The sequence below is a fragment of the Choristoneura fumiferana genome, chromosome 6 (genome assembly GCF_025370935.1).
Source record: "Choristoneura fumiferana chromosome 6, NRCan_CFum_1, whole genome shotgun sequence".
In the NCBI taxonomy this organism is placed as follows: domain Eukaryota; kingdom Metazoa; phylum Arthropoda; class Insecta; order Lepidoptera; family Tortricidae; genus Choristoneura; species Choristoneura fumiferana.
The window spans coordinates 16,478,062-16,497,894 of record NC_133477.1 but is presented as its reverse complement, the minus strand read 5'-3'; the positions used below and the strand labels follow the sequence as shown (position 1 = coordinate 16,497,894).

The window sequence follows — 19,833 nt, the reverse complement described above, 5'->3', positions numbered from 1 at the left end:
CTGGTTTTCAGCATCAGAGGATTCAGGGGAGCCAGTAATGTTTGCCGAATGCTGCATTGCATTTTTATTTGTTTCAAATAAAGCTTTCAATTTTAATAGCTGCTCTCCTGAATCCTCTTCACAATTGTAACTTTCAGAGTGAAATTGTGTAAACCTTGTGATTAATAGTGATCTAAAGGTACTTTTAAAAGAGTGGCAGTTCGGGTCATTATTCCTAAAATTGTATGCTCGCACCTGTCCAAAAAAAATTTCAATCGGATCAGAATTGAAATACCGCGGCCGCATTATTTTAATATTTTTTGATTTAAAGAACTGCCACAATCTTTGATAACTTTTCAATGTAACCACCCAGTTTTTTAAGGAAGGCACAGATGTTTCTTTACCACTGCTATCAATATATCTAATTTCTTCTAATTTCTTAATAGCTTCCTGCCAAAATTTGTGGTTCGGTGATTTTTCTGTTACTGCGTGGCGCAACGGCTTCCCTTTATTCTTTTTGGAATACAAAGTGGCTCCATTAACAGAGTCGAAAAGGTCATCAAGAAATGACACTATTTCCGAAGTATTTGTTAGAGTTGGGCTAATTTCATTTCCATCAGTATATTGGGCTATAACAAAAAATGAAAATATTACAGACATGTTCATTAATTCACGATAAATATTGATGTAAATAAAATAGTACTTACAAAACTGAGCAGTGAATGCTAATAGAGCAGCCATCGTTTTGCTGAATACTTTGACACAGTTTTTAACCTGAAAACACGCAATGTAAAAAATCATATTCAGTTAAAAAAGAAACATGAAATGTACAATAAAAACCGGCCAAGTGCGAGTCGGACTCGCGCACGAAGGGTTCCGTACCGTATTATCTATACAACATTAGACATTAGCAGAAAAAAAAAACACGTTTGCCCTATTTTAATTATTCATTTTTAAATTGAATATACAACTAAATATTCTATGAATATTTCAAGCGTCAACCTGTTGCCGTTATAAGTATCGAGCAAAAAACGGCAAAAACAAAAACACGTTTCTTGTATGGGAGCCCTCCTTAAATATTTATTTTATTCTGTTTTTAATATTTGTTGTTATAGCGGCAACAGAAATACCATAATCTGTTAAAATTTCAACTATCTAACTATCACGGTTCATGCGATACAGCCTGGTGACAGACGGACGGATAGCGGAATCTTACTAATAGGGTCCCGTTTTTACCCTTTGCGGACGGAACCCTAAAAATCTAGTATACAACATTCTTAAGTTTATATGTAATGTAGTGTCTTTTGTCTGGTTTTGTGTTCTGTTTGTTTTCATTATTGTTATTATTTTATCTAAATTACATTACTTTCTGTTTGTTTATTTTTAGATTTACTTTTTTGAATTTATGTCGCCTTCCGTGAAGTCGCCAAGCGGTCACAGCGGAAGACCAGCGTTGGCATCTACGGCCAGCACTATGCTGAGCTGAGACCGTTTCGCGATTTCGCAAATACTGTCATTAATATTTACTTTATACTTACTTGTTTATTTTGTGTAGGTACTTATGTAATTTGCGAAATGCGAATAAACGTTTTCTATTTCTATTTAATATTATATTTAAATTCATTACTAATTAAGTAATGTTAATGTTTATTCACCTTATTTTTTTTTATTTTGTCTGGAATTACATGTTCGTCACATAATTTATGGAGAAATCTCGCATCTGCATGAATGCAGTCAGTTTTGTAGACTTCTACAATATCACTCCACTTTGAGACTTTGCCGTTATATTTTATATTTTTCGTGAGGAAGTTATTCCTCAACCCTTTTATGAGGTGGGGTGGGTCGTAAATGACACTTAATGTATGTCCATTGATTGTAATGACATCATCTGAAATAAAGAACCGTTAAAACTTTAGAATTACTTATAATGTTTGTCATTTTATGTCATGTAAAATTAAACTGTGGATTTTTTTATGGTTTAATCGTACATGGTAATATGTTTAATACAAACACAATTAATAAAATACAGTAAGAACACTCACCATCAGATATTTCGGAGCGGCCAAGGTGGACAAAAATGTGGCGTTATCGGGGAAAAGGTACCTTGTTGTCGGTTCTAGTTTCCGAGATAACCGCGTTTAAAGTAAAATGTCGAAAAAAATCATTTTTTTTTTTTTACTCTATATTAATAAGCAGGGTCTAAATTCTAATTTGACAGAGATACAAGTTTTTTAATCGATTTTTTATGAGTTAAAACATCCTTTAAAGTATAGTAGGAACGGGACCTTATTGTCGGAGCCGCTCTTAAATGCTTTCTGTGCACGCTCGGTATCGGTCGCTGGAAGACGTGTCGGACGTCGGTACGGTACTTTGTCGGCGCGTCATCATCATCATCTCAGCCTATATACGTCCCACTGCTGGGCACAGGCCTCCTCTCAGAAGGAGAGGGCTAGGGCAGTAGTTCCCACGCGGGCCCAGTGCGGAGCTTGTCGGCGCGTAAAAAACGTCAATCAGAATCATCATAAAATGCGTTTAGTTAGAGTAAGGTAAATCATCAATAACCATTAGGCGGTAGCCAGTTAGGGCCTTATCACACTAGCGATTTGCGGGCGACTTGAAAGTGAGGCGAGCGCGCAGCGAGTTCGCTTCGAGCGCGTAACAATTTCACCGCGAGGACGCAACGATATTATACGAAAGTCTACACAATATGGCGTTTTTGGCGCAAAAGCAGCGAACTCGCTACGTGCTCGCAGCAGCGACATCGTTGCGCGCTCGCGGCGATGCCGTTGCGCGCTCGCCTCGCTTTCAACTCTCCCGCAAATCGCTAGTGTGATAAGGCCCTCATTGACGATTTACGGCAATTTTTGTCTTTAGAGGTTGATTTATAATATTAATAACGGTTAATAGTTACAACTACAAATCAAAAGTATTTTTTTAGGTCCCTTTTCAAATATGTTAATCGTTAAGTGTTTGTTGAGACAAAATTATAGGTTTTACACCACACAATACTACAGTGTTCTTATTAGTTCTTAAATTAAGACTATTAAAATTAATCGTAAGTTATTAGTCGTTTTTAAATAATATCACTTCATATCACTAAATATTTTACCACCGACGATAAGGTCCCTTTTCGAAAATATATAGAGATTGTACCAACTTTTTACTAACTTTACCTGGAATTTTGAGACTGAAAAAACTACTTTTTTAATTTGTTGAGTTAATTTGATCTCATTTGGCTATGTTTTAGCGTACTAAATATAAACGTTTGTTGATTTTGACTGTTTAATTACATTTGTAAACCACAAAGTTATTTATGTTAAAGTATTTTTTTTATATAACAAACAACGTTGATTCAAATCGGAGTAGTTCTTATTTACTGTCCAATTACGCATAATATTTTTTCCTTTGATAAAATCCAATGGAAATATACTATAAATAGAAAATTAAGCAAAAAATCCATCAACCTTTTTTTACTTCATTGCACTTTGGCAAGGTAAACTATAGGAAAACAGTTGTCCAATTACAAAATTGTACTTGAAACCTGAAAGCCCGTACAATTTACTTCTCAAATAGCAAGTTATCTATGTAACTTCCAACAACAACATACTTTTATTGGGTGTTTAATTAAGTTTGAATTAAATTTTCTCATAATCACCTTTTCTGACTTTTGTAGTTTAATTTATATTTTTTTTATATCTATTAATCTACATGTATGTTCTTACATGGTTCAATAGCTAAATGTATGTACATTATGGGGATATCAATAACTCAATACCGACAACAAACAAGGTTCCTTTTCCATACCTATCTAAATATCTAGTTTCCTAAAAAAAATATCAAAAAGAGGACCCCTTTGGCATGGTATTGAAAATGCTGGCAGCATTCCCCCTCTGAATGGGAATACTTTTTCTTTGCCCCAGGGAAGGTACCGACTCTTCGGTCCCCTGTGACGGCCACATGTCTGTATTTTATTGGTTAGACCATTATAATTAAAGCTTACCAATTTTATGACCCGCTAGGATTTGTTCTCTCCGTGTATCTTCTTGAAGGCTCTTTAAAGCAGATTGGAACGATGTGCCCTGATCACTAACGAGTGCTACCGGGAGAAGGCCTGTATTCGTAACAGCAGCTACTACGTCTTTGATAATTTTTTTCATCTGGATCCCAGATGTTGCTCCCTTGCAGAAATAAAAGGCAAGAGGTTGCTGCCACTTGTGAATAGCTCCGCGTAATAAAAATATAAGAGCATGATCTGCAAATTCATTTGTTCTTTCTGTAAGGTCTACAAATCCGATTATATTGTCCTTATGCTTATCATATGTCAAAGCTGCTTCTAAGGCTACTTCATCAAAAAGTATGCTACAGTATTTTTTATTTTCTTCCCAAGTGGCAACCTGAAAGCAATCATATAATGATTTTAATTAATTTTGTAGAAACACCTTGAATTGTACCACGTAGTACAGTTGTACCACGGCTTAACGGCTATGCCACGTGGGGGGAAGTACCTGAAATATTATTGAAGATAGGATATTTTGGTGTCGCCTTTCAATCAAAAGTTCGTCTTTCTCTTTGGTAAATTTTTCCATATTGAACGGAACGCTAGCGTCCACCCGCCGCAATGCTGCAAAATAACTATACGTTAGGTTTTTTTTTCTAGAATTTTTTACCGTACACGGCAAAAAACTACTAGACACTGGCAAAATTGTCCTCCGATGGACAGAGCCAAGCCATATTTTTTTAAAGAAACAACAACAACTACGTTATGCCTATCACAGTGTGTGTGTGTCTGTGTGTGAAAGTGTAAACAAACTGATTTCATCAAAATTCTTGTATAAACACCCACTGGATCGAATCAATAACAAATTGATCTATAATTCGTGTCTTTTAACTAGATGTCTAATTACTTTTTTCACCAAAATTCACTTGATTTCAACATTTATTTTTCATTTGAAAAATCTTCGTTACAATCTGACATTTCTTTATTGAAACATGTGTATAATCTGTAGTAGCATAGACTAGCGTAGAGATGGTGGAAAGTTTGATTGACATTTTAAAAATCGATTAGTGCGCGGATGAATAAGCGATTTTTTTTACTTTCCTTAAATTAAAAAATAGTTACTGCTTTTATAATTGAATAAACAGTCTTTGGAATGAAATCAAGTATTGTAAATAGTAAAATAGATAAAAATACTTTAATCTATTCAATTAATGGTAAAGGTAAGGTAGAGGTAATGCATAGTGTAAAAAAATCTAGTGTTAGGTTGGTTAACCTGACGGTCTTATGAAATTTGACAGATTGCGTACAAACAATTGTTGATTACCAAAGTTGTTACCAATCACATCAAAAATAGTAGGCATATATTAAAAATAAAAGCTTTGTGTTTGGTTGGGCAACCTGGCGCCCATCCGAAATTTGACAGATCGCAGATAAAAATATCGACTATTAACTCTTGCCAAAAAAAGTAAAAAAAAAAGAAATTGGCGGGAACCAAGCTAGAACCTTGCGAATTTTCCGTGGTCATTTTTTGAGAGTGCGAATAGTTGCCAATGTAAATTTACTCACAAAAATGGAAGTGCTAGTGACAATTGTTTGGCATGGGTTTGTATCTTTTTCGTCTACTTCCTGTAATAGTTGAAAAAAAAGCAGATTATGCACCTCGCATTAAGTAATTTATATTGCCTTCGTGCCTTCGTGCGGCACTCGATGCAATAACTTTCTGCTTGGTGCAACAATCTACTATTCCAAGTTCTGTTGACGGTTGGTGCTAGCAGGGCTACTACGAAACTCGAAGTTCGTATCGTACCGTCCCTCTCGCTCTCGTATTAAATAGTATAAGGGGCTGTTTCACCATCCATTGATTAGTGTCAACTGACAGTTAAATGTGATGCTGTCTCCGTCTATTCGAACAAAACAAATAGAGATGGCATCACATTTAACCGTCAGTTAACACTAATCAGTGGATGGTGAAACAGCCCCTAAGTGTCAGAGGGACCGCACGACACGAACTTCGAGTTTTGAGTTTCGTAGTAACCCTGCTGTTGGTGCTATTCCATTTCTAGTAGTCTCTTCTCATGCTACGTTTACACGCTTTAATTACCGAGACTTGCTACACTGGACATGTTATGTTCTGTCTGCTGCAGGTGATTCACTTGAAACTCGAACTTCGTGTCGTGCGGTCCCTCCGACACTTATGCTGTATAATACGAAATACGAGAGCGAGGGCCCTGCAGGGGGGCTACTACGAAATTCATATCGTACCGCCCCTCTCAATCTCGTATTAAATAGTATTAGTCAGCGGGACTGCAAGATATTGTGTTGTGTACTTAAGCAACTTATATTATTCAACACGAGAGTGAGAGGGATGCTACGATACGAACTTCGATTGATAGTACGTCCATGCTTCGATTTTTTTTCGAATGCACTCAATGTGATAAATTCAAATCTCAATTTATTTTTATATCCTAGACACATTTATAGTTTTTACAGGCATATTGAATAAATTTGTAGCGTAAAAAGCGACAAGCAATTTTTATAACTTTATAATTAAACTTTCCCGAGGTAAATAAAGGTTACCTACAAAGAATACGATTAGTAATCACTATGGTAGGTTTTTACATCAAAATAGAAGATAATATTTTGATTTACCACTGTCATTGATTGATAGCACAAGGTTTTTATGTTTATTCTTACAATTTTTATCAGATTTATTACAATACTTGGTGAAAATAGAGCCTCTGTAGAAAAAGCACACCGTAGAGCAATGTATTAATTTTTGAGGAACAAATAATTAACAACAACACCACAAAATGTCTGACATGATAATAAACGGTAATGTTCTAAATATAATTTCAAAGTTGTAAAATCATCGGCTTCTGATTGAAAAACTGATAATAATTTTCAGATTCTGTGCCTGTTGATAAAAAATGGAATGAACTCATCAGATATAACATATTTATAATGAAACTGGTCGAGTTTGTAAGTATAAATCATTTGAAATCTCTCTATTTGTTACACATATCTTACACCTAAGAAATTTTCTTCTATTCTCTGATTTTAAAACTCACCTTTTAAACCCAAATACCGATTGATATTAGATCAATCTGCATTGCAAATTAAATTATTACGAACTTAAGTAGTTGTATCGATCCAAAGATACGCTCACACTAAGGCTTTTTAGCAAAGCCTTATTATGTATAAAGAAAGATTTCAAAACAGTTATAAATTGTGACAAATTTCTAGTTCAGGGTTTCCCAACCTTAATTTTGCTGAGCCTCCCCATCCAAAAATAATATTATTTTCATGCCTCCCTCCTCCCTGTTTCAACAAAAATAAAAAGCATATTTTTTTGCGATTGAATGGCAATTCGGAACAGTTAATTTACCTAAGCGTTAAATAGATTTTTTTTTCGTAAATAAAATGCCCCTATTATTTATATTCCCCCCCCGACATTTTACGCCCTCCTAGGGAGGAGTGCCCCTTGGTTGGGAAGTCCTGTTCTAATGCGTGCGTTTTTAATAGTCTATTTTCCGGTAATATGAGTCTATACTATATTTAACTGAACCCGTTCTAGTTTCGAGGAAAAATCAAATGGATAAAACGAATTACAGGCAAGAACTAGAAATTTCAAATAAAATATTTCCATATTATTTATTCTTTGTAGGCAATCTCGCTAATCATCACAATAATGTCATCGATATTGCCAAAACCACGTGGGCACATGTACTGCATAGCGACTGGTCCCACACTCGTCATATCATTTCTATTTATAATATTGTACTTACGAAGAAAAGTACCCTTATTCATGGAAAAGATGTACCTGTTCTTTCAAATTTTATTTGTATTTGGTGCATTTATACAAGTTTTCCTTTTGAACATTGCTAAAGTTTGGTTATGGCTGGTATATGGCATTTTTTATTTTGCGTTATTAACCGCATTATCATTAGATCTGTTTTTGATTGCTAATGAAAGAGGATGTACATTTAGCTGTGCATAATTTTAGTCAATAGGACAATTATTGATAGGCTAATTATTGACTTGAGAGCAGCTGACAGGAAATAAAAATAATAGTGATGTTTATATTTGTAAAAGTGCTCATTGGTTAATGTTTGTTTGTAATTGTTATTAATATATATAACAACAACAAAAGCTTTGGCACTTTTACTTTGTTTATATTCTGTTATAATTATTAGATTGCGCCCTCTGTCAGTAGTTCCCATAATGTATCAATCTTTTAGTTACTTAAATAATGTATAGCTTATGAAGTACTATATTTTTCAATGTGTTTTCTTGAATATATTTTTCGATTAGAATACGGCCTTTAAATTTTCGCCTTTACATCACTTTATGCAGACATTCTACATATTTTAAAATTATGCAAGGAAACTTTACAAGTCACTAATAATAAGATAAGGAATTATCTGTTAAAAGGAATAACGAACATCACTATTATGACCGAACAATTTACTAATATAACTGTTACACCAAAAAAAAAAACAACTGTCACTGTCATTGCAGTCCGTTTTGTGACTGCTGTGTCAAAATAAATTTGTATGTGTGTGTTTGAAAAGTTATGTTTTTGTTTTGAAAGTTTTAATTAATTTGAATAGTTGTTTATTTCCTACATTTTTTACGTACGGCTAATTCACAATGAACGTAGTAGCGTAATAAGTTTTAGGTATCAATGATTATTTGTCCAATTGCCCTCTCGCTACTGTTTTTCGCAAAATAAAGTTAATTACAAAAACATGACTACTAAGTATGAACGATAAGTAAAAAAATATTTGAGATTAAATCTAGACGATTTAAGCAGAATGTTGCATAAATGTGAATACGATTGGTGTTTTTTAGGTTATATCAGTGGTTCTCATGATACTGCCGTTCCTTTTACCGGGTGCAGGAATAATGCACTGCTTGTCCGTGTCGCCGAGTCTTGTGATGTCGCTAATATTCATTGTGCTGTACTTAGTGGACCAAGTGCACGCTTTAGCTGAACAACTGTATCTTGTGACACAAATTGCCTTTAATGTTAGCGCTATATTTTTAATATTAATAACCACTGAAGCCCCCGGAGCGCTTTACGGACTTTTCTACTGCCATCTACTAATTGCACTGGTTTTTGACCTTAATTTTGTTATAAGAGAAAGGGGTTTTGTTGTACTTTGAAACAATAGATTTTATTGTTGATATGAATAAAATTCTATTGAAGGCAATAGTAGTATTATTCTGTTCGAAAATTGTGCTCATCTAAAATGTCTCTAGAGGAAATTAGGCATTCATCAAACCACTGCTATTGTTCAGTAGAAAATACATTAAATGTCTGGCAATAACTAGAAGTAAAAATCACCATTTGTTTTTTCACATAACCACAATTTCCTAGTGAATTGACATCTGACTTTTAGGTAACGGCACTCCTCCTCAATATCATTCCACATGTGGTGGAACCTATGGGTTTATTTCACTGCATAGTGTCTGCACCCACCCTCGTACTGTCCTTTACGTTCATGGTGTTGTATATAGTGGACCAAGTACAGAATGCAGCGGAAATGTATTATGCCATATTTGAATTAATAATGACACTGTGTGCAATGATAAGCCTTATTATAGCTGGAAAACTGCTTGGAGCTATATATGGACTCTTCTATCTTGATCTGTTTATTGCTCTGGCAATGGATATTCATTATATGAAGAAAGAGAGGGGCTGGACATTTTAATTAAATTATTAGTACAATATTGTATTTTATTTTGTAGCTATCAACTAGGTACTGATAAATAAATAGGCAGTTAGATAACAAACACTGGCAGCTTCCTGTTGGATTAGTAGTTTCACAGTTTGTGAGTACACATTGTGATGTGTGCTAAGAGTGGTCACAAAATTAATAAAGTCATTACTTTTGTTATGAATTTAATTTTGAAAATCTGCAAAAATGCATTCAAAAAACTCTTTAGATTAACTTTATATGAATTATTTTGGGGATCAGTGTTTCTGGGTGTTTGTTTCATATTTTGGATTTGTGGACGTTATTCAACCGTTTGTGAACTAAAAAAATCAGACAACCCTGTGATAGTGTGGTGGACTGCAGGTTTTCCTGGCACAGCGGAAACCAAAAAATGTCCAGGGAACCTGAAATGTGATATTTATAGCCAAAAAAATATAAGTCACACAAATTATGTTGAGGCTTTTCTGTTTTATGGGAGTAACATAGAGTTTGAAGATTTACCATTACCAAGGAGACCAACTGAGATAATCTGGGGGCTGTATCATGAAGAATCACCGAGAAATCGTGAGGAGTTGTCACACGAGAGGATATTAAAACTTTTCAATTATTCTTCTACTTTAAGTAGATATAGTGATATCCCTTTTCCATTACAATACTTGGAATCATTTGAGGATATAACTAGTAGAACATATTTTGTAGAAACACCAGCAAAGAACTCATTTCTTAGTGAAATTGCTCCAGTTATGTATATACAGAGTGATTGTGAAACGTCGACAGAGAGAGACACATACATGAAGGAGTTGATGAAGTATATCAATGTAGATTCTTATGGTGGTTGCCTGAATAATAAACAACTGGAATCCAAATTTACACATGATTACTTGAACCATTTGAATGATGATAGTTTTCTTCAATTTATTGCAAGATATAAGTTTGTTATGGCTATAGAAAATGGAGTTTGTGACGATTATATAACTGAAAAGTTTTGGCGTGCTATAAAGGTTGGGTCAGTACCTATTTACTTTGGATCGCCGTCAATAAGAGATTGGTTTCCAAATAAAAAATCTGCGATTATGCTAGAAGACTTTCCAACACCAAAGATATTGAGTGAGCATTTAAAGAAACTGATGAAGAATGATACATTGTATGAAAAGTATTTGGCCCACAAGATTGAGCAAACTATAACGAATGAACGTCTAATAAACGAGTACAGAATGAGACCAAACCAACTTGATGCGATGAAGACTGTAGAAGATTTTGAATGTTTGATTTGCAAGAAGTTGCATCAAAAAAGAAAAGGAATGCTTGTAGAGAGAACTATTGATAAGACCCACTACAATTGTCCTAAACCGATATCAGCTTTGACATTGTCAGTGAACCCTGAAAACGATTGGGTATCCTCATGGGACTTAGCTGGAAAGAGAGCAGAAAAACTATGCGAAAAAATTATGAACATGGAGTAAAAAATAACGGCTTTATTGTTATATAAATCGATGTATAGAACAGTATTTTTATAGATATTATATTTTTATACTTTTGTACAAATTTGTTTCATTGGCAGATTCCGTCTAGAGGTGATACTGGATGTATTTGCGTATGAAGCCCTCTCTTGATTTTGTGAGGTATCGTTTTTGGCACCATTCTGTGAAGAAAACAATGGATTAAAATATAGTCGAGGAATTGATGACGATGATTTTCTCTAAATGAATTGTTTCACGATTCCTTAACATATTTTACAATTTTAACGTGACACTCCCATTTGCTACCTAAGTGGGACAAAATCAGTGAAAATGCTGGGGTCTGGCTGATAAGTTGAACAACGTTAAGAATTAGTTATGTGATTGGTATACAGTCAACATCAAGAGTGGTGGATCACTTTTTTACTCTGTCGCATTGACAGATTGGCAATCTTGCATGGCGTTTAGTACGTGGCTGTAAGACGACAAAGTACGAAAGTGTGCAGCTACTTTTGATGCTGACTGTACTATCTTGCGGAAATGTATTTGCCATTGTTGAATGGTACTTACGAGATACAGTCAATGATGGGGCACACAGATAGACAGAGGGTGCATCCGGTACAGTCATCGGTCACTTTAGGGATGTGGGTGTCGGGATCGAAGCTGTAGAGATAAAATGTATAGTTTTATTAATATGAAATTGTGTGCTTATTAACGCATTGACCCGGCTGGCTAATTGAGATAACAGTTTTTTTAACAAAACTGACTGATTATTGGGTTGTACTGATTCCTTTCTAGTCAAAATGTGCCTTCAAGCAAAATCGTATGTTTTTAATTCGATTGTGTCTTTACCAGGGAGGCATCTTTTCTTATCAATGTTTCTGCCCACAGATAGGTATAGTTTCTGCCTATTCATTTGCGAAAGTACTGGTGGGAATTGTAAATTTCTCTGATAGCAGCAATAGCAGTAAATAATTATATCTAAGATGGACCAATAATGGGACTTACTCTATTGCCTGGTACCCTGAGTCTGCACAGGCCATATAGCATTTGCCGCAGTTTATGCACATATCCTGAAAAGAAAAAACAGTAAATAATCAAATAAAAAACAAAAAAACCTAATTTATAATTATAGGCACAAAAGTCCGTAAAACAAGCCAAAGTCGTCGAAATAAATACTGAGAAATAATTAGATGAAAATTATCGGTAACAATTAAATATACCTAGCTGATAAAATTTGGGCAAATGACAGAGAATCTTACTTACATCATCAATCAACGCGACAACTTGCTTCGTATTATCCAAATGCTTATAAGTGCCAATTCTAGGTAGAGCCTCTCCAACCACATCTTTTATTTTCGGGATAGCAGAATGGCCGTTGGTAGTGCCGTTGGTCATCAAGTAAGTATCCACCGTATTGTCAGCTAGCAAATCTGTGTTTAGCCTGATCTTGTGCAGCATTTCTTCACGCTTCTTGAAGTAAGGGCCGAAGTGAGCTAGGACCTGAGTGATAGTAATAAAAGTGAAATTTTAAGTTCACATTTAACTGGTAAATAATGTCCATCAATGTTTTCACAAGCTTTTATGTCAAAATCTTGCAAATGTTCGTATCTGATTTAAGTTGTTTTGAATTTCACCCACTTTTATAGTGGATTGACTTCAAAAGTACAAATGTTAAATTAACTTAGTCTTTAGAAAAGCTTGTACTCGTACATTACCAACTTTATTTCAGAGAATCTTTATACCTTGCCATTTTCATCGTATTGGGTCTGCACAGGTTTTCCTTTCTGGTGTTTAAAGGTGGGGGGAGATTGGCCTGTCCATCCACTGAGTCCGATCGACCTTAAGTAGAGCAGTGCCTTCAGCCCGGTGATGTAGTCTTCAACCACCGTGAAATCTTGGTTTTGAACTGCACTGCAAATCTGAAATGAAACTTTTGTTATTTTCCCTAACTAACCTGTGTTAAAAAATGACATGGTAGTCTAGTTTCATCTATGGCCTCTCAAGCCGTGTTCGTACCCGGGCTCGTGCATCTTGCGTTTTTTTCGAAATTACATTTGAAATTTACTACGAACTTTACGGTGAAGGAAAATGTCGTAAGGACATTTGCACACACCTGTGAAGAAATTCAATGGTGTGAGTGAAGTTCCCATTCCCCACTGGGCTCGCGTGGGAACTAGGGCCCAACCCTTCTCATTCTGAGGATAGGCTTGCGATATGTGCACACTGCGCTGCGTATATAGGCAGAAATGAACCTGTGTAATATCAGTGGCAATATTCTAACACCCGAGGGCTCGCGATTGTATTTACCATCTCTTTCTACCTTCATCCCGTACTGTGTAAGAGGAAGCAGTGGTGATAACGATTGTGAATCAGAGTGTGTTACACAATAAAGCCTCTGCATCTACATTAAGTTTATCTACCTAACTACCATACCTACTAACTAATGTAATGGCAAAATGCTCACCGAAAAACCTTTAGGGCCTTATCACGAGATTTGCGGGCGAGTTGAAAGTGAGGGTGAGCGCGCAGCGAGTTCGCTGCGAGCGCGTAACGATGTCGCTGCGAGCGCGCAGAAAATTAGCTGCGTATAGCGCCGAAGACGCCCTATTATTATTGTACGAGTCTAAAATATGGCGTTTTTGGCGCTAAACGCAGCTAATTCACTGCGCGCTCGCAGCGACATCGTTACGCGCTCGTGGCGACATCATTGCGCGCTCGCGGCGAAATCGTTACGCGCTCGCCTCGCTTTCAACTCGCCCGCAAAACACTAGTGTAACAAGGCCCTTCAAGGGTGAGCAATCAAGCCAATCTAACCATCTGTTGAAATATTCCGGACGAATTTCAAGACAGCATAAGATGTAGGTACTAGGTACCTGCACAACGGGCGCCCCGCACAGTATGAACTGCAGGGCGGAGTCCGCCGAGTCAATGCCGCCGATGCCGAGTATGGGGAACCCGGGCAGCTTATTGCCGATGGCGGACACCGCGCGGAGGCCCATCGGCCGCGTCGCGTTGCCCGAGACTCCCCCGTACGTCGTGTGCTTCTCGCGACCTGGTTAACAGAACTTTTAAAAACTTACACGAATCAGCCGTTTCATTGCGGAGGTCCATATCAATGAACTAAAACAGTTACTTGCTTCGCGACTTTATGATAGCCACGTTTATGCAAGAAATGGGTCTAACATTTCTTCATAATCTAGTAGCATGGTAAACGTTGGTGTTGCTCTGAAGATGAGCTTTGGTTGAGTTCGATACGCGTCAGTGTAGTGTCGTGGTGATGATAGATGGGTTCGTGTGATTGGAGGAACTCAACACACGTGTCTAGCATAAACGTATAGGTAGCTATCGCAGAGGTCGCGGGTGAGCAAAGTAATTGTCTTAGTTCATTATTATAACTATAACCTAACCAACTTGGGAAAGTTAAAAAACTCGCGACTCATTTTAAAGTAGGTCTCATCTCAAAAACGGCTTAACCGATGCTAATGAAACATAGTTAAACAAGTACCACCGTAAGGATATTCGTTATCCCATAAAAAACCGCATCAAAATCGAACGATGCCACAGACAGACATTACCGTCAAAGCAAACTTATAACACCCTTTTTGCGTCGGGGGGTTAAATACACGAGTCACTCACGTATTACTTAATAGCTGAGATAAGCCCAATTTGTTACTTCTTCACGCTAAAACGGCTGAACGGATTCGGATGAAATTAGGTACGTACCTACTCGTACATAGCTGGCCCTATACTACGAAGTTCAAAATTCGAAATTCGTATCTTGCCGTTCCGCTGGCGCTTATGTTATTTAACACTAAAGTGAGAGGGGTACGATACGAACTTCGGTTTTCGAATTTCGTAGTAGCCCCTCTAGAGATCTGGAATAACACAGACTACTTTTCATCCCGATATTCTCACGGGATTGGGTTAAAAATCCCCGAATTTTATTCAACTGCTGGATCTTATAATAGTTTACACGTGTGTGTGGGTGTTTGTTACTCCTTCACGTTAAACCCGCTGGACGGATTTTGATGAAATTTTATGTATAGATAACTGGATTTTTGAAGTATTAATAGGCTTACTTTTTACCCTGAAAAACAAAAGACCTCACCTACTGCGGGCCATGGCGTCGCATCCGCTTTTACCGACATCAGACCGGAAACTGTGTTGATGGCCGACACGCCATCGGCACCACCTGAAAAAAAGTTAATACCATAGATCAGTGATCAGATCACCAATTAGTTTTTTTTTTTATTGGTCAGTCTATAAAGTAATTTTACCATCGTCGTCCATTTCTAACGAGTATTAGAAATGTGATGTAAATTAGCAAATTTTGGTATGTTACAAGGTATATTCAATTTATTTGTATCAATGTTAATTATTAAATTAGGTACGTATTCAGTAATACAAGTTACTGTTTGTTTACCTACATAAAGTCCGCGCAAAATAGTTCTGCGGTCGGTCATTTGGCGACTCTTTGGCTTTCTTTTTGATTACTTTTATTGTTTTTGTAAGACAAAGAGACATTAGGTATTTCTATCATAACGGTTTTCAAAACTTCATTCGATTTCTATTTTCCTTTTCAAAAGGGGCCATTCAAGTTTTTTGGTATTATTCAGTAGTACGATTACGGGGTGGGGGGTCTTTGCTTTGCTTATTTTTGATGACATGGGGGCCGGGGGGGGTCTAGTAGATGGTTCAATTTTTTATTACGTCTTGCTTTTTTTTTTTGCAAAATGTAAACCTGAATAGATTTAAAAATATATATATACCGATGTTTACCTAAGCATAGGGGGGGGATAGGGTTTTGCTGATAAGGGGGGGGGGGGGTTAAAAGTGACAAATTCAACTTTCGCAATACTTGAATGACTCCCAAGTGGCGTTAAAAAATGTCACCTTTTTACCTTCATAAGCTGCCATTGCGATGCTAACGATGTCTGTGATGTTGGGGGTCAGTTTGATGAACACGGGGATTTTGACGGCTTTCTTTACCCATTGCGATATGCCTTTTACTAGTACGGGGTCCTGTGAGAAAAAACATGAAGAAGAAACTTTACACGGAGCTTTGTAGTCTATTCGACGGATATGGTCTCTGAACAGCGACTGTCGCGTTAATATTGCAAACTGTACGTCAAGTGCAAAAATAAGTAAATTTGAAATTTTGTAGTAATAAAACATTAGGTACAGACTTTATTCATTTCAATATAAACTTTTGAAAACTCACTAAAAATATTGTTTTAATACTATAACGTTTTATATATTACTTCAAATGTCAACTGGCCAAGAACGGTCTTAAGGTAGCCAAAACCGGTACTTCTACCCTATCTATTCGAATCGAACCACTCAAAAATATGTTACTACGGCCTTATTGCGTCGGAATAAGTCTGTGGTACTTATTTTTGAAACTTTGAATAAGTTTATATTTTTACACTTGATTGTACGACGGGCATCGCTTGTCACCATGCGTAGGTACAGTCAGCATCAAAAGTAGCGGATCACTTTTTTACTCGATCGCATTGACACATTGACAATCTTGCAAGGCTAAACGCCATAGGTACTAAACGTACGTGGCTGTAAAACGACAAAGTACGAAAGTGTATAGCTACTTTTGATCAGATTTTTCAGCACAGTCGAGTTTATAAATTTCTGACTCTATTGCTAACGGCGTAGGTACAGTCAAGGAATTTAATTCATGGGCCACCATGGAACCTTTTCAAAGGAAAAGTCACTACGACTTTCCTTGTTAATTAATGCGCCGTCACTATGACGTTTACTGTGAAATGGTTCCATGGTGGCCAATGAATAAACTCCTTGACCGTACAAGCGCGTTCAGATATTTTTGAACAAATTTTTGCTAAGAAGTTTACAAACTCGAATGTACTTACTGAGCTTAGTGGTACCAGGCATCAGTCCTTATTGCTATTTATTTCGGCTTCGAGTCGGTTACCAAACCGAATAATGTTAACCTCACCCGGCCCGATATTAAACTAACTTTCCGGTTCGAAGGACCATCATGTAGAGTCTAGGTTTGTTGGGGACTGATTTTAACTCGTAGGAAAAGGCTTTAATAGGTACTCGTATATTAAAATTAATTTAATCCTCAAGAGACGTAATTACACAGTCGGAGCTAAAGCAGAAAGTGACAGAGTGCATCAGTTACCTGTCCACAAGCTAGCCCCATTCCGGACTCGCCCATGCCGTGGGGGCATGAGAGATTGAGCTCGAGCGCGTCCGAGCCGGCGGCTTCTGCCTTCTGCGCCAGCTCCGTCCAATCGGCTTCGTTGTACGAGCACATTATCGATGCTATTATCACCTGGGGAAATTTTGTCGTCGCTTAGCGTGTATAGGTAACAATTTTAAGATCCACTCTCGTTTAGCTCTAAATTTGTTCTTGTTTTAGATAGTTTTATTACATAATAGGGATTAAGTTTTTAGTATACTTTGATCTTGCTTTAAATTTTTATGAATTTTCGAAATAAAATTTGAAATATATACTGCCTAACTGTAAGAAAATCAGAATATAAACGTCAGAAGTGCTATAGGTATCTTTTATCTCACTAATATAATAAATGCGAAATTTTGTAAGTCTGTTTGTTTATTTGTTTGTTACTTCATCACCTCTAAACCGCTGAACCGATTTACATGGAATTCGGTATATAGATAGTTTGAGTCCCGGGGAAGGACATAGGATAGTTTTAATCCCGGAAAATTTCAAACGGGATAGTTAAAACCGAATTCTATGCTGATAGAGTCGCGGGTAACGGCTTGTGTTTACATAATGTACTCTACGGCTTACTTTCTCTGGGAAGTCCCTCTTCAGCTCCCTAATGCTCTGGCACCAGTACGCTTGACACTTCTCGGAGATCAGCTCGATGTTGAGGAAGCAGCCCTGTCCCGGCCCGTAGTTCTCTCCGGATGTCACACCGCGCACGATACGCGGGGACACGTTGGTTACTAGGTCCTGGTGAAGGTAAGATTTATTTAAAAGGTAAGTCGATATGCCAACTTGATTCGGAAAACGGCTAAAGAAAAGCAAAAAAGAAAAAAAATATAAATGGTCACTTGGGTTGGGTGTTACGTAACGTTTAGGAAGGGGGAGGGGGTACAGAAAAATATTACATTTGGGGTCAAAAATCTCCAAAAATTGCGTTAGGTACGTACAACTTGAACGCCCCCTTACCTTATCCAAGCCAAATGTCTTTGTAACTACGAAGCCCCAACCCTGCTGGAAGGCCCTGCGGATCATAGCGGTGCTAGTGGTGGGGGGAGCGCTGGCGAGGCCGAAGGGGTTCTCGAACTTGATGCCGCACACCTCCACGGAAAGATCGACCTCGTCGATGGGGCAGTGGAACTTGGGGAGCTCCACTGGCGCGGTGAAGGGTATGCCCTGCGAAAAAAGAAAAACAATTTAGAATTTCCACAGAACCGTTTCGACGCGTAAGAAATTAACGCAGGCTTTAACAACACAATATAATGGAAAAAAAAACTGACGCAGATGTGCGTCAGCGGCAAACGACAGACAGCTCAAATTCAAATTCAAATGATTTAATCAGTAAATAAGCCGCAATGGGCACTTTTACACGACATTTTTTTAAACTACCAGCGCTTTCGGAAAGACCATCATTGCCAAGAAGAATGCGCCGCAAGAAACTTGGCAGAAAGTCATTTTTTCATAAAAATATAATTAAGTACAAATAAAATACTTAAAAACTATATTATACTATTAAAGAAAAAAAAAATACAAAAAATAATAATAAAAGAAATACAGGGATGCCTACGTTCAGTGGAAGTGTAGAATGCTTCCACCGTCATAAATTTTAAAATAATAACAATAATTTAGTTCTGAAATATACATTTCAGGTCAAGTAACCATTAAGCTTTTGGATTTCGAAGGCAAGTTCACGTCTGCCACCCCCAAAGTTAGCTCACAGCTGAAAAGACATTAAGCAATAAGCTACGCCTGTTGGACCACTGCATTATGGTACGCGACCGAATGCACTGCGCCTACCGTATAAGTCCATACGGGGCTTCGTGGTTACATTAGTGCGCTCACTGCGCTTCGGTAAGTTGACATAACTATTATTAAGATTGGTTTTTGAAGTATTTTTTATTTCAACTCCAAATTTTGTTACGGTCACCCCGTAAAATCGATATCGAAAATACAGACTGAAACATAGATGCACATAAAAACCAGAAAAAGAGACCAGCGCTGGGAATCGAAGCCAGGTTCCTCGTGGTATATCCGATATCGGTATCGGACAACGATACGATATCGGGGCAAATAAAATGTATGAAATATCTACCTGTCTTTCACATTGTCCGGCCCGATACCGGATATCGGAGCCGACACCGATATGTTCACGGCACCATCGGACGCCCGTGGGCTGTCAGACGATAAAGTTTGTATGTGTGCTATGCGTGTATCTAAATTGTCTCTGTGTGCGCAGAGCCCGATGCGTGGCGGCCATTTTGATCCGGCCGTATCGGAGCGATTTTGTCGGAAATATGTGAAAGCAGCACATAGTGTCGGCAATCAGATATCGTCTATCGTCGTCCGATACCGATATCGGATCGGATAATGTAAAAACGCTCTAACAGTGTAGAGATGGAGGAACTGCATGAACACACATTTCTTGCATAAACGTAGCTATCATAAGATCGCGGGTGAGCATAAAATTTC

General features: G+C 37.3%; 2 protein-coding genes across 8 annotated transcripts in view; one reads left to right on the top strand and one right to left on the bottom strand.

Moving 5' to 3' along the window:
- Positions 1-6,589: 6,589 nt before the first annotated feature.
- Positions 6,590-11,248, top strand: LOC141429200 (GDP-fucose protein O-fucosyltransferase 3-like). 7 transcript variants are annotated; one of them, XR_012451504.1, is made up of 3 exons: positions 6,590-6,808; positions 6,882-6,955; positions 7,641-8,412. XR_012451504.1 is itself a non-coding variant. In XM_074089466.1 (3 exons), the coding sequence occupies exon 3, from the start codon at positions 9,828-9,830 to the stop codon at positions 11,157-11,159; it is 1,332 nt and encodes a 443-aa protein (XP_073945567.1). In that variant the 5' UTR covers positions 6,590-6,808; positions 6,882-6,955; positions 9,379-9,827; the 3' UTR covers positions 11,160-11,248. The 7 variants fall into 7 exon arrangements, 6 of the variants coding, with proteins under 6 accessions (XP_073945567.1, XP_073945566.1, XP_073945571.1 ...); XM_074089466.1 differs by lacking the exon at positions 7,641-8,412 and adding an exon at positions 9,379-11,248; XM_074089465.1 differs by lacking the exon at positions 7,641-8,412 and adding an exon at positions 8,828-11,248.
- The window catches only part of su(r) (dihydropyrimidine dehydrogenase su(r)), a 32,413-nt gene continuing 23,736 nt past the window's right edge, over positions 11,157-19,833 (bottom strand). The window contains exons 16-22 of the mRNA XM_074089471.1: positions 15,265-15,348; positions 14,030-14,208; positions 12,899-13,075; positions 12,420-12,656; positions 12,162-12,226; positions 11,724-11,816; positions 11,157-11,338 (exon numbers count right to left, since the gene is read on the bottom strand). Coding sequence (XP_073945572.1) covers positions 11,248-11,338; positions 11,724-11,816; positions 12,162-12,226; positions 12,420-12,656; positions 12,899-13,075; positions 14,030-14,208; positions 15,265-15,348 — 926 coding nt within the window. The 3' untranslated portion in view covers positions 11,157-11,247. The remainder of the gene's footprint in view (positions 11,339-11,723; positions 11,817-12,161; positions 12,227-12,419; positions 12,657-12,898; positions 13,076-14,029; positions 14,209-15,264; positions 15,349-19,833) is intronic.